At 37.6% G+C, this 17,966-nt stretch overlaps 1 protein-coding gene across 1 annotated transcript in view; it reads left to right on the plus strand.

Annotated features, from left to right (window-relative positions):
- The window catches only part of adgrb2 (adhesion G protein-coupled receptor B2), a 363,394-nt gene that overhangs the window by 332,791 nt on the left and 12,637 nt on the right, over window positions 1-17,966 (plus strand). Inside the window, exons 27-31 of the mRNA XM_065292273.2 lie at window positions 341-380; window positions 518-532; window positions 2,303-3,048; window positions 6,836-6,871; window positions 8,687-8,800. Coding sequence (XP_065148345.1) covers window positions 341-380; window positions 518-532; window positions 2,303-3,048; window positions 6,836-6,871; window positions 8,687-8,800 — 951 coding nt within the window. The remainder of the gene's footprint in view (window positions 1-340; window positions 381-517; window positions 533-2,302; window positions 3,049-6,835; window positions 6,872-8,686; window positions 8,801-17,966) is intronic.

Raw genomic sequence — 17,966 nt, forward strand, 5'->3', positions numbered from 1 at the left:
GGGCTAATCTGTTTTCTTTTCAGTAGATTGTAATTAGCACTGGTGCTAAGGGATCGGCTGTTTCTCGTAGGGGTGTTGCAGAAGTGTTGCATTAGACGAAGGCTTTTCAGTAGCATTACATTATGATTGCTTAAATTAAAGTTTAATCTAAGTTTCTTCTCTTTATTCGTTTTTGATGGACTGTTTAATCACCACACACTGTCTGTAACTGTCCACCTTTCACCATGTTGTATTACTCATACAGTATAAAATCATATAGTATATGCTAATGCTGTAGTTTGGCACATGTGTAATATACACAATGTTGTAATATGTCTTTCTTTTTTATTCAACTGCACAGACTGATTTTGAAAAAGATGTGGATTTGGCCTGTCAAACGGGTGAGTATTATTTGCCTTTCGGTACCTCTGACATCACTACTGTATCTGACTCTTCTGCTCTTTCTCATTGGTTCTTGTATGTTGCCCATTGCTCTGGTTTGTGTGACATTAACTCATTGTTTCTCCTTTACTTACAGAGAGAGGACACCCATGTAAGTCTAACTTTAAGTTGAATCATTCCTGTACAGTACGTATGTCATTTGTGTTAGATCAGAGGTTCTCAACCTTGGGACCTCACAATGGCAGAGGCCACATGGGGAGATTTCCATGATATTTAGGGTGTAAATTCAAAACGTTTTTGATTTTTAAAGTCATAGACTCAATTTTGTACTACAATTGAATAATATATACTTAAAATAACATCTCAAGGTGTCTTAGCCTGGTGTGAGACACTGGAATACGAAGAGAGAGAGAGAAAGAGGCACACAATGGAGTCGATAATAATGAGAACGTGTTGTTATTCTTAGAAACATAATTTACCATCTGTGAGATTACATACTGTAGATGAACGCTTGTTTGGGGGGGGGGCTGGTTGGGTTGTGGTGTTGCAAAAACCAAAGATAAATTATAGGTTGAGAACCTTCATATTTGTAGCATTTTTTGCTTGTTTTGCATAATTCCACATGCAAAATATGCATGTTAGCCTGTTATATTACCATAGCTTTGTCATGATTTTAGCATGGACTTTTTAGCTTCAACGTCTTTGATTGGATGATTTAGCCCCTTTGTTCGTGCAAATCACTAATTATGGTTTTAGTTTTGCATCATAAAGAATACCAATGGCAGTGCTGCACCACTAGCAGGTCCACTGTTATGCATTTTGGCCGGCAATACAAACCTTGCAAAAATTAAACCTTATAAAGCATTTTTGAAAGGAAAGCGTACATCTCATTAACCAGCATTGAGGTTTTTGTCTTGTTTTCCATAATACCTCAGCATTGTTAAAACATGATGACTTTAATTCAGAAGCACATTTGCATAAGATATTAAGACTTGTTTTCAGAGAATCCATCTTGGAATACTTGAATTTTTTTCATGCAGTTTGTACTTGTCTAACACAATAAGTGAAGTTTAAACAAACCATGAATACAAGCCTTATAATCTAACAGTTTCTCTTCTCAAGTAAGTGTTTATTTTAATGTTGTTTAGATGTTTGATTGGAAAGCAAGACAAAAATTCTGATTAAGAGATAAAGAGATTTTTTTAGTTAGTGAATTTTGGTAAGCTTTCACGGTTTTGGTTTAACTTGAGCAATATTTGTTGTTTATGACTGTTTTAAACTACAGCTGATCGATTTTGTCTTAGATGAGCTAATTTGCATGGCTTTCCCTCCAAACCCATCATAATTCAAATGATATTGTAATTTCACACCTGCCTGCTGCGGGATGCCAGCCCTGGCAACCATCTAACTTTTGCATGTCAAGACCTCCAAATACTAACCCACTTGAAAGTTTTCCTTGCCCTCTGCATCCTTTTACCCTAACCTGCGTTTCTAGTGTTGACCTCTGTACATATTCATACTGTTTGTCCATTTACTTGCATTGTAACCGACTTTTTATTTATTTCTGTTCTCATCTTTCCTCCAATTCTCTGCACCTTCCCAAATCAAACTGATGCATTCTCCTGCATGGCTCAATGTCTTACTACCAAAACATCTGGGCTGTATACCTTTTGAGAACTTGCATGTAACCATCTTCAATTCTCTGTTTGTATCACACTCATATGTACTCTTTATGTATCATATCACCATCCAACTTTCTGTCTCTCCTTCTATTCATGTATGCTTTTTGCTGTGCTGTCCATCTGTGCGATGTTGTGCATTCGACCTCTGCTTCTTTGTCTCCCCTTCTCCCCAATTCTGTCTATCTTCTCTTGCTTTTTCTCTTTTTTGCTCCTCTTTTCTTTTCTCCTCCCTCCCTCAGTCATCTTTAAGGAGGTGAATACCTGTAACCCTGCTACCATAACTGGCACTCTATCACGCATCTCCCTGGACGATGAGGATGACCCCAAGTTGGCGGCCCACCAGGAAGGAGTCAACTTCAGCAGCCTGCCTGGGAACATCCCACCACCTAACCTCTTGGTGCAAGTACCTCCACTGGGTCCCCTGAACGAGCTTAGCGAACAGTCACTGAAGAAGGAGGTCAATATGGACCAGCAAAGTCAGCACCAGCGATCTGGACCCATCTACTTGTGTACTGAGAGTGGGCTGGGCTGGGCCCGACCAAACCCTCCTTCCACCCAAGATTCAGCAGGCGTTGGAAGCGGTGAAGGAGACTATATGGTTCTACCACGTCGGACAGTCAGTCTTAAGCCCCCTCCTCCATCCCAAGATGAGGGCAAGCCCTTGAACATTACAGTAGATGATCCACCCTTTCCCCCACCCCCTTCACCCTTGACTCTACATCCAGCCGAGAGCGAGGCGTACCCAGCGGACTTTGCAACCATGGACCACATCAGCATGAACTTAAACCGCTCTTATGGCACGCTGAAACAGCTGCCAGCCCATGCCGGGCACACGCACTCTCACACCAACACCCATACCCTACAGGTCAAGCAGAATCGACCCTCTCTCCGGCAGATCCTTACCTCGGGGACAGTAGAGCGCACCAGAACCCTTCCCCGCAACCTGGGCAGCACCAACTCCAGCCACTCAGCTGGATCTTTGGAAGTAAGTAAGGGATACTGGTTTAACTCTTTGATGTATTCCTGTTCTGTGTTAAGTATTGGTAAAACAGTCCTCTTTGCTGAAAAATCCAGCTAAAATTAGCTTGCACTGGCAGCTGTTTTACCTGGTTTCAAGCTGGCTTTGTAGAGTTGACAGTTGGTCCAAACTGGTCTAGATGGTTGATTAAACTGGTAGACCATCTTGGTCATGGTTGATGGAAAATTCAGATACACCTAGACCACCTTAACCCGGTATGAGGTGGTTATCCAAGAAGGGTCCACTTTTTCACATCTTTTGTTCTTTTTTTAATCCCTATGGTTTGCATTGATCAAGTAAAACCCGGCAGCACAATAGTGTGTTTTTTTCCCCTGAAATGTTTGTGAGGAATAGCAGAACCAGAGACAACATAGCACAAAGAATCACACGCGCATGAAAATGTTGGGTAGATCAGCACAACAACAACAACAAAGATGCAAAAAACAAGCATGGAAGGAGATTGGAAAAACACACATACACCAACCGCACAAAGCTTACAATCCCACATAGCAACAGAAAATTTATGCCATTATATCAAGTGAGGCAACAAGAGAGCAACACTGAGGCTGAATGATCTTATTAGTAATGTCTCCTTTCATTTTGGGGATGGATGATAGTGCATCATTTGTAGTCCTCGAGACACCGCACATACCGATCATCCAGCAACTCTCTTATTGTTTTATCACAGGAACGTATTCAGGTGTGCCACCTATACCCAGATTCCCCTGTCAACATGATGTTTCACAACTTAGTGTATGCTTCAGTGTGCATGTGTGCATGTGCAGTTGCGTTTCCGTGTATAATTACACTACAGCCCCACAAGGCGGGACAGCAGATGGTGAGAGGAAAGCACAGAGCCAGAGGAAATGCCTGGGAGAGTCTGCATTAGTGGACTCACACACCTTCACTTTTTCTTTCTCCTCCATGCACAGTTATTGAAGCTAGGTCAAGAGAGTTGTCAAACTTAGTCTACATGAAATCAAGATTGACATTTTACTGCAATGTAAAAAAAAATGCAGCATTTTTTGTCAAATCAACATACATTTTTATGCTACTTTACCCTAAAAAATATAAGTTAAACTACTTTTTATAAGTTATATCAACTATTAAAAGTTCAAAACTTAGTTTATTAAGCAAATATTTAAACCAGGATAACTTTCTTTTTAAGCCATAAGACGACTTTTAATAACTTTTTTGGCACCCCTTTGGCAGATAGTTTTTTTTTTAAGCATGATGATAATATTAGATGAGCTTTATGCATAAAACAAGAAACTGTTTGCCAGTGGGGATTATATATTCTCTGTAAACATGTTTTGATTTCTTTAACAATTTAGCCTCTTTATGCCTAAATAAATCTATGTTTAAAATAAAACATTTTTAAAAGCCTTAAATTAAATATTTGATTAATGATGAAAAGGTTTTAATATGCATTTCCGGTCTTATTGTGATTAATTAATCAGTATGTTATTTCTGTTTTTAAATGAAGTCATCATATCTCATTTTTATCCCCTTCCCTACAACCCCTTATTATATACAAAACAGTTTTAACTACTTTTTCAATTCGTGATGAATAGAACAAACATTATTTTATTCTTGAATAATCTGATTTACATATAAATGCAGCACATTATCGAACATGTTCACATTCACACGTTGACTATTAAAGGTTAAAGGATTGGCAACTGTTCACCTTCCTATATACAGCGTATTAAATCTTTCTCTGTGTTTGTGTTGTGCACCTAAAATTTGTAAGAAGTTTGTTAGAGGCTTTTATGTCATTCTATATTGATTGTCAAGTTAGAAAGGCTGCTATGTTTTTGACATTTTTGAAGTGACTTTTAAAAAGTTTTTTGCAAAGAACAGACTAAAAGTTGGTATTGTAAGGTTGAGGTCTCAGAGGGAAAAGTTTCATGCTATTGGTATTTTGGTAGGCGTGAGCTTCGATCGTAGTCCGTACTGTTTTGACTCCCTCTCACCTATCTCACCCGGTGACTTCTTGAGAAACTTAACTTCATCAACAACTGAGTTCTCACACTTATAACAAGGTACATTGTGACCCAGTCTCAAACTCAAACTTTTATCGTGGCTGCACAAAGTTGACCAAGGTTTTGATTGGTTTGTCCATGAGTTTGAACTAGTTTATTTTGACAAAATTGCACGCAATGCCCATGGATGCTGTTGTTTTACTGAAATTGGTGGATTTGGATAATCTTATTTTAAACGGCAGTACTGCACGCCTCTCTCTTGAACTGGATATACAGTAGAGACATTGTCTTGGTGAAGTTGATGATGTGGGCACATTAAAATCCTCTATATGACTTAAAGGTGACATAGAATGATTGAACGGGGTATTAATCCTTGTTCTGTGATGTGACATGTAGACAAACATTTTTTTGTTTGGGTCTCTAATGCCTTATAACCTTCCTAAAAACCTATCTCAGATAGCTCTATTATGGTGGGGGATTTTTAAACAAGTGGTTTTGCACCTATTAGGCTCCCCCTACTGGCTTAACTTGCAATGTCATTACTGATTGGCTGACTTTGCTGCCACTCATAAAATGGAGCCAATTATTTTAAAGTGGAGGGGCAGTGAGATGCATGTGATGTCATAAGCATCAGTTTTTCAGATTGGGCCGTTTTCTGGCTGACATTTCTAAAAGAGGAATTTCTATGAGACTGAGATGTTTAGCATGTCTAGCACTTTTTGTATGTTTGTGAAAGTGGGTAGACTACCATTATTCAACAAAGACAAGGTAAAAAATGGTCTTTCATTCTCTGTCCCCTTTAACCAAATTAGAAAGCGGTGACAAAAGCGGGCCCAAGCATAAAAGTTTTATCTTGAAAAACTAGCTATAACGCTGTCTGTATAATATTAATTCTTCATTATCAAAAAAAGTAATGAATTGTCCTAGGTTATGGCATGTACTGTATTAAAGATTGTCTTTAAATGTTGCCCACTAAATGCTGTTGTGTTTAAGCAAACCATTCAGAAGTCCACACAGGCACTGTCTTAAAATCCATTAAGACACCCCGTAATGGACACTGACACAATACAAGTGCTGTAACCACATTACAGAGCAGTTCCAGGGTCCAAAATTAACATTCTCAGTGCGTTTAATGCAAGTAAATATTGGCTTTGCAGAGTAAATAAAACTCGAGATACTCTGCAATTGGCTGGTGACTGCAATGTGATACATGGTTTACAAATGATAGTGTGGCCCTTATGCGCATTAAAATCAAATAAATATAACCAGGCTATGAAAGGAATGTTTCACTTTTTTATAAAGGAAATGAAAGTTTAAGGTATAGTCCACCCAAAAATGAAAAGTCTGTCATCATTTACTCACCCTTATGTTGTTCTAAACCTGTGAGCTTCTTTTATCTGCTGAACACAAAGGAAGATATTTTAAGTAATGTTTGTGACAAAACACTTCTGGAGCACCACTGACTTTTTCTTTCTTACTATGGAAGCCAATGGTGCTCCTGCTTCATGGTTGATAACAAAAAGTGAATTATTCAAAACAGGTTTGGAACAACTATAGGGGGAATAAACCACTTGATCCCCAAAGTATATAGCAAAATTCAGTTTGAGGTATCGAATGGAAAACACAGTCGAGTAAACCGAGTGGTTAACGCTCACTGCACCTGCATGAGACCACTGCGTACAAAGAGTCAAAGCCGCGTTGTTTACTCAGGTGCTAGAAGATGTGCAATTCATTGATGGTGTCTTCTCTCCCCCCTCCCCTTCCCCCAGAGGAAAAGGGTTCGGTACTCTGAGCTGGACTTTGAGGTAAGCCCCTGAACCCATCTGTCCTTAGCCTGGTGTTTGTGCTTCTGTCCAACATTAGCTGGAGTTTGTCAGAGGACTCAGACAGGAGCCAAAGATATTTACCGCTCTAGTGCTTGTTTCCCCCATCACGCATTTAGTGTATTAGCAACAGTCCTATTCATGGCCCAACTGCTCAGTGTTGCACATGCCTTGATTCTGTAGGATTTTCTGGCACTGTTTAACTCATGGCTTAACAATAAGAGTTTCCCTGCTGGCCAGATTTGTAAATGATATCATGTGGTGATATAATGTTTTACAACCCAATCAGATTGCCACAATTTTGTCAAACCCTATACATGTTAGCCAACTAGTTAAAGCTGCATTCCCTAAGCTATGTTAATACGCATTGTTGAGCATATAAACAAGTTAGTGTAGAACATAGTGACCCGAAAGTCTCTTACACTGATTATGCTTATGGTTGAGCCCTGGATACAGTATGCCATCTAATGGTTAAAAGCAATACCATTTACAAGCTGCATATGTAACTGAATATAAATGAATCAAGGCTGCAGAAACACTGACACAGTGTAAAGCTCTCTGAATGTGGAGTGAGTGACATTATTGTGTATGAAAGAGACGGACACTGTAATGAGATGCGTGGAGAGTGCACGTGATTGGCTGAGGCTGCCTGGAGGGCACCTCCATGGAATGATCAACTGCCCGGATCTGGCAAATCTCCAGTCTAAAGACTCCCAATTCAATTCTCCAGAATGCACTTGTGTGCTTTTAAACAGACTATACTTCAATTAGGTTTGAAAGCTTGAGGTACCTTTATGACTGGATATTTGCTCTCCTGTATGGAGGCTTCTTCTTAAACAGAGGTATGTCTTGTAACTAACACATTAAGATGCTTTTAGGGCTTCATAACATTTTCCATCATAGTCAGTGCTGCATGACTTTCTCTTTCCTTCCCTAATAAAAAAATCGATCTATAAATGGATTAAACTTTGTAGCTTTTACGTTTTTTATTAATAATGTCACATTTTTTAAGAAAGAAAACAAATAATTTATAACACAGATGTTTAATTTCCATAAAGAAATAAACAGTATAAACCATTTGGTCTTCTGGTATTGTTTAGCTGGCCTGTTATAGGAATTTTTAAGGTGGTATTAAAAATGTTCTCAGTCTGGGAGACCTTAAACTTGATCATAGATTTACAATAGTACTGCTGACAATTTATTGTTAAGCTTCAATAAAATTTCAGCAAACCACTTTAATGATTTGCTTTATAAATAGCTATTAAAACTCTAATAACTAGAATTTCAAAACAATGTCGCACAACAGAAGGAAACAGTTGGATTCGAAATAAGTGCTTTAATTTTAATAACAATTATAATTAATCTCCAGTTGATCTGTAAACTTTGGATTCAAAAGTGGTAATTTTTTACACCGAGAAAACGACATAAACCACCACCGCGTGGATGGTGAACGGCGGTTTGTTGGAGCTGATAATGGCAGTGAGAGTTGGCCCAGGCTAAAGCAAGCTCCATGTCCGCATGGCATCTAGCTGTGTCTACAAGACAGTTCAGCCAACTCCAATTAAATCTGAGAATTGTTGGATCTTTCAGTAGGCACTGACCAGAGAAAATCAGCTATATTAGTCAATTAGATAGACCCGCTCATCCAAAGAATAAAAATCCTGATATTGTATTTATAGTCAACCCACTCTTCCCATTTCCTTGACGTCCATCGAGTCCCCCCCTGCCTTGGGCCTGCCCTTTCTTATTTTTGCTTTGGTTTTTTTATTTTTGTTTGTGTCTTCCCCTTCCCTACAGAAAGTGATGCACACTCGCAAAAGACACTCAGAGCTGTACCATGAACTCAACCACTCCACCAAGTTCCACACCATAGACAGGTATAACAGGGACCCTGCCATGTCCTCGTTTAAGGTAAGATATAACCCACGACCCCTTATGTGAAAAGTGCACTGATCCATAACACGAAGTCACGCTATAAGCTGTAACAAAGACACTAATCTGTAACCTGCTTAACTGGGATTTAAAGTAACTAGAGCAGTAAATTCTTTACGTTACTAAATAATTTATTAATGCCTTCAAAAAAAACATGGCACTTTTGTATGCAAGATGTTTTGTTGATGTATTTTAATTATTTCTAACCTTCCTTAAAATTACAGGATTAAATGTCATATGCATATTTCTCTTAAATATTATTAAAATTTGTAGGTAAGCAAATAGTATTTAAAAATAATTTGAGACTGGGAGTGGTACACTATAAAACAAAATTGTTCCAAATTAAAAAAGTAAAATACCTAGTTGCCATAAAAGTTGGAGTTAATTCAACTTAAAATGTTAGTTGACACAATATTTTTACACAACTATAATATTTTAAGTAAAATCGATTTAAATTTGAATGCAACCAGGTAGCTTACTTTATTAATTTAAACCAACAAATCATTTAAAACAGTGTATAAATTTTATATTTATTTCTGAGATCTGATTAGTGGTGGCCGGTGACTTCTTTTTCTAGGGCGCTCGATGCGAAGTTCGTCACAACATGTATATAGCCCATCATGTGTGTGGTTCCTTATTTCAAACTATGTCTTCGGCGCGTCGAGTGAACCTGTGTGCATCACGTGTCTTGTCAAAATATGTGCCTACTCGCATAATCTCATGCATAATCAGAGTTTACTGTTAAGGGAGTGTCTTGCGTGATGTGAACGTGAGCGTTTCATTTATCATAAACGGTTTTGACGCATGTGCAGCAGGCACTTATTTTGACAAAACGCGTGATGCACATGGTTCACATGACGCAACAAACACACATTTTGAAAATGCAAGCAACACACATAACACACCGAACACTTATTTTGAATTTGCGCCCCTCGGATGAGCAGTCACGAGCCACCACTGGATCGGAAATGAAAATGTTATGTTCCTGTAGCTCAGTTGCTAGTGCATTTAGCAGCGCAAAGGTTGTGGGTTCAAGCCCCATGAAATAAAAATCAGTAATGCACTGTAAGTCACTACGGATTAAAGCGTCTGCCAAGTGCATAAATGTAAATGTCTATGTATGGTCTGTGGGAAACGCCATTGTCAGAACATGTTAATTCAATTTCCCAAAGCCTTATGTTTTGTAAGCTAATTAATACATTGTTAATAGTTGGATCGTACTGCGTCCCCTGCGATTAAACTTCTCCGAGTACTGTACATCTGCCTGCTCCAGCACATCTGCTTTCCCTCCAAAGGGCTGAGTGTTCATGTTTAAGTTAGCTTGACTGCTGAATCTTTAATGTTCCATTAGCGGATGAGCATTGCGAACATCCCGACTCCAGTATCCAGAGGGTTTTGTCATTAACGTTTATCAACAAACAATACATCCTCTGGAATATTACCTGCTCGCAATATATGCTGCTGAGAGTAGAATATTATTCAGTGGGATTTGTCAAACTCAATTTTAGGATTTGGATTGTGTTACTGCCAATTGCAGGCTTTGGATTCTGGGCTGCATTATTTTTTTGCGTTACGCTTGGTTTGCAGGCAAGCATCAAGTGTCACATTGCAAAAGATCAAAGTTTTTCTAACCATCACTCCAACGTTTTGACACTATATAGACAGCATTCATGAGTCATAACGCTTTTTGTATTCGCCTTTTGATACGCAATAGAAAAGAGGTTGCAGCGTAAAATTCTTTTGATTTCATTTAAATGCTCTTTGATTACATTGATGCCGCTATAATTATACCAATAATTGCATTCGTGAGAGTCTGAAAAAATGATAAATTTGAAATTGCCGTGACATGCTAAGTCGGGCCACCAGTTATTGACTGGGTTGAAAATAATTTCACTAAATATACTGTAAGCAGAATTTATTGGCATAATTTATTCTTAAAGATCAATAGTCACATTTACAAAGATAATTAAAACTAAAAAAACATTTCATGTTTTCTCATTTGTAAGTCATCTCCTGAATCAATACATGTAAATGTAAGTCTACCTCTCAAATTATATCTCAAAATTGAAAGTGCCATGCCAGTGGTCTTTTAACAATTCGGCAACCTCCACAGGTTCCTCCTCCACCTCCACCACGACAATCTGAGCCTCTTTTAACACGGAAAATGAGCTTCGTTTACAAAGAGAGTCAACGTAAGCATGCCAACCCATCCCAGATTCCCAGCCCTTTGTGATAGGGCCAAGATTTATAGGGCTCTCATTGGTGCAGTGTATAAACCCTAACATTTAGATGAACAAATGTTACGTGTTTTCCATGTGAACTCAACTGGAAATTTCCCACTATGTTGTGCTGTACTTGTGTTTGTGTCAGTGCAGTAAAACCTTTAGAAGTGCTTCAACCCTTAATATCGTAAACCAAGCTAAATATATAAATTCTTATAAATCTGAAACTCTCAAAAGTTTCAATAAATGTATCAAATATTTAGTTAAATGGCCTTTGTGCCAATCATGTTTTTTCCCACTTGTACAGATTTGGGCCACATGGTATCATTCAATGTAAATAAGATTAGTTGGTTCAACTTAAAAAAATTATGATTTAAATATTTGTTAAACTCAAAAAATGTTGTCACCTAATATTTGTAAGTTGAATTACCTCACAATTTTAAGGCAACCATATAACTTGATTTTTTATGTTGAACCAACCAATCTTTTTTACAGTATACGGTAAGTAAGGATTCTTAGTTTGTAACTTAATGATGTTAAAATTATGAGTTCAGAAACACTGAGTTTCACTGTGTATGTGGGCCTAGAAAAGAGATGAGTGCATTAAGAAAAAATCTAAAGCAACCACCTGCCCCCCCCCACATCTTGTCTTTTAACAGCCAAACAGTGAGTTTAGCGGGGACTCTTAACACATCCAAAATGGCCACCTCCAGACACCATCCATTCCTTCTAATTATCTTTTACTCACGCACTCTCGCTTCAATCTCTTGCCCATACAGCGGGTTCACTTTATCTCCCTTTCTTGCTGCTGGGGCACGGGATCCGCCTTAGTCACTCGCAGTCTCCTAAATTGCCTGTGTTACTGTGAATGGAGCTTGATGCGGTTTGAAAGGCTGTTAACCTCTAAGTGAAGATGCTGGCTGAGCTGATAGCTTTAGCGGAGGAACCCCATATGGTCCCAAATGAATGAAGGGCTGGTACCCTGTGTTCAATCCATTGACGTTAATGGAGATCTTGCAAATGAACGCAGTGGGGAACTCGAGAACAAGGGAAGGGAGGAGTCTAGTTCTTCAAATACAGATTAATTAAAAAACTTCTGCTCTTAATCCCACTGCCTACGAATTTTGTATACAACGGGGAAATAATATGTTTCTGATGGATGATGAAACGCATGCTCTCCTACATTGAAAGAGGGATTCAAGCTATTACTTCGACCACCCAAAAGATATGTGTACACAGAGGCGTCATGCCCATTCAAACTAAGGGGGCACGTGCCCCCTTGGTTTTTTTGAGCCAATGGATTTTGCATCCAACCTCAAAATTAAATAAGCGTCCATTAATCTGTTATTTGACTTTTAATCTGTTTAATATGCACAATATTATACATTCTGTGCTGCATCCTTGTCACTTTTCGGAGATTTTCCGATAGTGTTTTGATCATGTTACATTACTTATATTCTGGCGGCATCTGGCGCCGCAGTCAGCGCAGTCGCAGACGTCCTCAGCGTCTGGGCGCGCTCACGAGCTCTCTGCTGTTGCTGGCTTGCTGCTGCATTTGGCTATCTGAGGAATTAAAACATGTTAGAAACGCTCACAACATTTCCAAACCCCAGTACGGTAATGTGCAGTTAACCTCCTCTGTGTAGAAAATGTATGGTTTTAAATGTGACCGTCTCAACGTTATATTAGTAGAGATTCATCTTCTTGGCACAACGCCAAAGTTCACGCGGGCGCGGAATCTCACATGCTCACATATGAGTTCAAATTTAATGCAAAAATCCGTTCCTCTAATAATTTTATCTAAACATATTTTTTTTCAATCATTATTGAACATTAAAATCAATCACGTGGCTATAGCTTAATGTCATTTTCGTTGTTTATATACTTTATGGATTTAAAATTACATTAATTTTATATGATAATGCAGTTGTTGTGCAAAATGCATTAATGACACAATTAAACAAGCCATTAAGACTTAAATAAATAAAACATGCCGTTTCAGATGTAAATATGATGCAAATGTGTCATTATTCCGATTGAATAGTATTTGATATTAAAGTTAGTCATCACTCTTATTTTGGAGGTTTTTGCATGAAAGCAGGGGTTTTCAGATTGTTAGAAATGTAAGTGCCATGGAAAAGACTGAAAGCTCTATAATATTTCGTTTGATGTCTGTGTATGCACACATTTCTGTGAGCTTTTGACACTGTGCCCCCTTAAAAAAATTGGTGCATGACGCCCCTGTGTGTACAGTACACTGTTAGACAAAAATGGTCAAAATGTTTACCACGTCTTTCACTGGAGCAGTACCCTTTAAAGGAAAACACCACAGATTCTCAATATTTTACTATGTTCTTACCTCAACTTATGAATGAATACATACTTATCTTATAGGGAAAACATGGAAGTGTTTGGTGGCTTCTAAATTCATCCCTGTTTGGATCCTAAGGAATGAATGGGGCTAGGCTAAATGCTAACACATTCACGACGCGCTGTACAAAGCTTAAGTGTACGCATTGAAAATAGATAGATATGTATTAAAGTTGATGTAAGAACAGTAAAATATTGAAAAACGGTGGTGTTTTCCTTTCAAAAAGGTCCTAATCTGTACTATTAGGTATGTATATAGTACATTTGGTACCAATATGTTTGAGCTATTTGAGGTACTTGGGGTACATATTTTGACCTTTTTCCTTACAGTGTTTCTTATAACCTACCTGAAGTAATTTTTTGTGATTTACTGTTTTCTACATAAACTCATCCTACATAATATATATATATATATATATCTATATTGACTAAGTGAGGTTATGTCAAAGATTAAAATCAATGTGAAATCAAACTTTGATGCTCCACATTTCACACATAGCATGGATTTCACAGACAGGGTCACAAATATCTGAACAGAAATGCACATAACCTGTCAACCATTCTAAATTTTTACACACAATCTAAAAATCTATTCCCTTTATATCTTGCTCACAGTACTAGTGATTACAGGTAGTTCCAGTAGCTCAGTTGGTAAAGTATTGTATTAGCAGCTTAAAGGTCATGTGTTTGATTTCTGTGTGAACACACTAGCCTACTTTCAATGTGCTATAAGCCACTTTCAATAAAAGCATCTGCCAAATGCATGAATATAATTGTACATTACAGCAAAAAAATATGTCACCTTCCACGGAAGTCACCTGCTAAAATATCAGTCTAGATGTTAAACGTTTTCATGTACAACTAATTCAAAGCACGGTCATGTCGTGTGACCTCTTTAAACTGGTGCTAATCAAGCACAGCTGTTTTTTTTTTTATTTTAAATGGTTCATTAAAAGGATTGAGCTTTCCTCTCTGAAACACCAAAAGAATTAATGTATAGTATCAGTAGTGAAGTGGTATTATGAATCTAATTTTATAATTGTTGCACCTTAAGGTTAACTTCTCTTTGTAACTCTTTATCAGTGCTCACACAGTGCAGGGAAACAGTGTTCTGAAGTGTGTGATTATAAATGTGGCTTCCTTAGCATACTTCAACATGAGATATTGTTTGTACTTATGGCCAACTTTAAAATAAAGGCACCCTACACAATTTGCTACACTTAGGGGTCGCGTATTAAATTGTCTATGACATGCACTCTCATTATTTTCCACATTTATGGGGGATTCATCTGAAGACCTGTAATGCTTTAAGTCATTAATTCACAAACTAATTTGTTTCATTATCACATATGAGATTATGCCATGCCCTTTTAAGATTCCACATTTATTTGCTTCTTTGTCCACACAAATTAGCCACAAAATTATATTTCTATACTGTGCAGACTAGAGGCAGATGCATCGTTGGACGACTTAATGATGTAGTTTAAAATGGGAATGGGACTCTTTTACCCACTCGGACAGACAGCAAAATTCTAATGTGCAATCTGTGCATATTAAGACATAATTAGTGAGATACGTCATGTCAGCAGATTTTTCCATGTATGGTTCGGTGATGTACTGCTGTTCAGGCTTGGATTGTGAAATTGAAAGATAATTTTCCATGCCTGTTTTGTCTATGTAGATTGTAACATTGAACTGAGCAGAGTAATTCAGCAGAGACTACCAGTTAAGGCTTTTAGTGTACTTCATACATAATGTATATAACTCTAAAACACAGCGAATGCGAAGGTCCAGGAACACATATATGCAAAACGGTGAAAGTATATATCATTATGTATTGTGGTTACCCAGTCATATGTATTACTGCTATTATGCTGTAATTCTGGTCATTATTTAGATTTTTTTGGAAACCGCCAAAGCTTACTAAAATCTCCTAAAGGTATAATGCAGGGATTACCAGCCACAGGTGCGTGTACCTCACACTCTCATAAAAATGGTACATAAGAGTACAAAAGTTGTCACTGGGGGTGGTACCTTTTCAAAAAGTATACGTTTGTACCTTGAAGGTACATATTGGTACACGCTGGTACCTTAGAGTAGTGGTTCTCAAACTGCAGTTTTATGACATTTTATACATTAATTTATCATGAATAGGCTGTATGCCCAGCTGCACTACTTCCTGAACTTCAGCCAGCTCCTTGTTTCCTGTCTGCCATTATTGGACAGACTGATTATTCCAGGTGTGTCTGATTATTGTTGTTGTGACTACTGAGGTCAGGTACACCTGGATTAATCAATTTGTTTGTGACTACTGAGGTCAGGCACACCTGGATTAATCAGTCTGTCCAATAATGGCAGACAGGAAACAAGGAGCTGGCTGAAGTTCAGGAAGTAGTGCAGCTGGGCATAAAGCCTATTCTGTGTAATTAAACCAGAAAAAAATAAGGCTACTAACCGACAGCACTACTTTGTAAAATTGTAAATATATTTTGTTTAATTCAAATTTTAAGTTTTAAAACTGGCTTTTGTCATACATTTTCTTTGGGGGGGGGCACAAAGGAATGTGGGGGGGGGGCACGATGAAAATGTTTGAGAACCATTGCCTTAGGTAAGTACATAGTAGTACCTCAAAGGTATCTGTACCTACACAGCAAAAACTCCAGTGTTAAATTAACTCTCACAGAGTTAATTTCAACACTTTTTCTGAGTTTATATAGCTCCACACTTATCAGAGTTAAATGAACACTTACAAGAGAGTTAATTTTTTAGCACTAGGTCAGAGTTAAAATTTTAACACGAGGTCAGAGTTTCTTTGACTCAAATAAGTGTTAAGCCCTATTCGGACGGGATTAGTTTTACAGGGGGACCTCTGAGAAAATCGTGCTTCTCAGAGGTCCTCTGTGTTTTTAATCCCGTCCGAATCGGCCATGTCTGTGTTTTTCTCTAACGACCTCCGTAAGAATTCCAGAGCAATTTACCTACTGTTTTTCGCCGAACTCAGAGGTCCTCTGAGAAATTTAATCCCGTCCGAATGCAAATGTCTGTGTTTGCCCGCAATATCTTTTGAAAACGCGGTTCATTTCGTGTTTTGGCCAACGTGATCTGCCGTAAGGTCTTACTATGCGCGTATATTGTATTTCCTGAGTCCCATTCATTCAGATATTAATGTTTTTTAGCATTCGGCAAAATAAAATAATTAAATCAAGACGAGCTGAATATCAAACACTGTTAAGACTGGCCACTGTAATATCATTAACGTTATAAGAAACTCCGTTCAAAGTTCTTCAGCTCCGGAATGGTAATGTTAATTAATAAAGATAATAAATTGTTATTAATCATTATTTCTTCATAAGATTTATTATAAGCAGCCAGTTATATAAAACACGTAGGCTACTTTAGTAGGATTTGTATATTTTATTTTGATTTGTTAAAATTAAATTAATAAATTACATGTTCTGTCATAATTTTACATTTAACGCAAAATATTAAACATTACAAACACGTATCCAGAGCACGTGCTCTTCTGCAACGCCCAAATGCATGAAACAGACACTCCCATGTCTGGAATAGCCTGAGAATTTTAATCCCGTCCGAATCGGTACATAAAATCACAGACGTCCTGGGGGACACGCTGAAACTCAAACGTCGTTTGGAAAACTAATCCCGTCCGAATAGTACTTTAGTTAATTTTTTAACACTAAGTCAGAGTTAATATTTTAACACTAGGCCAGAGTTTCTTTGACTCATAAAAGTGTTACAGGGGTCATATTATGAGATTTCTAACATGTAAAATAACTCTTTGGTGTTCCCAGAGTGCAAATGTGAAGTTTTAGCTCAAAATACCCCACATGTAATTTACCTGTTAAAATTACCACTTTGTAGGTGCAGGCAAAAGTGTGCCATCTTTAGCTGTGACCATTAAAATGCAAATGAGCTAATGAAATGGAAACACTGATCACAATGATGGTGACTTTAAATAAAACAGCCAACAAACTTTACAAGTTAGATGTAAAATGAAACTTTAGGTTTCAAACAGAGATGGTGATAGAGAAGATAAAGTTACAGAGGAGCATTTAAGAAAAATAGTGTAAACAATTTAGTTTTACTTACAATTCAATCTTCAGGACACATGGAAATGGAAGACTGAAATGTGTGGGCGGAGTGTAATTACATCTTCAAGGAGTTAGTTTAACACCGCCATGATTAACTCTGTAGATTAACTCCAACTCTGAACAACAATTTACTCTAAGTATGTTAAATTTACTCTTTGGGTGTTGAATTCAACTCAGAAATGTTTAACACTGAAATTTTAACTCTCCAGTTTTTGCTGTGTAAATGGTTTGAAACTACATGTTTTCTGCCATAGTTTGACTATAACCAGTCAGTCCCCAAACCCAAGTGCGGCTGTCCCAGTGACAAAAATGTACAACTTTTGTACCTTAATTTCTGAGAGTTTAAACAAGTATTTTTTTTTTTTTTCGAAAGACACACAACTTTCTTCATAAATATTAAAACCATTTAAATATATATAAAAAACTGTATCCCCAATTAGT

The sequence above is a fragment of the Paramisgurnus dabryanus genome, chromosome 19 (genome assembly GCF_030506205.2).
Source record: "Paramisgurnus dabryanus chromosome 19, PD_genome_1.1, whole genome shotgun sequence".
NCBI lineage: Eukaryota > Metazoa > Chordata > Actinopteri > Cypriniformes > Cobitidae > Paramisgurnus > Paramisgurnus dabryanus.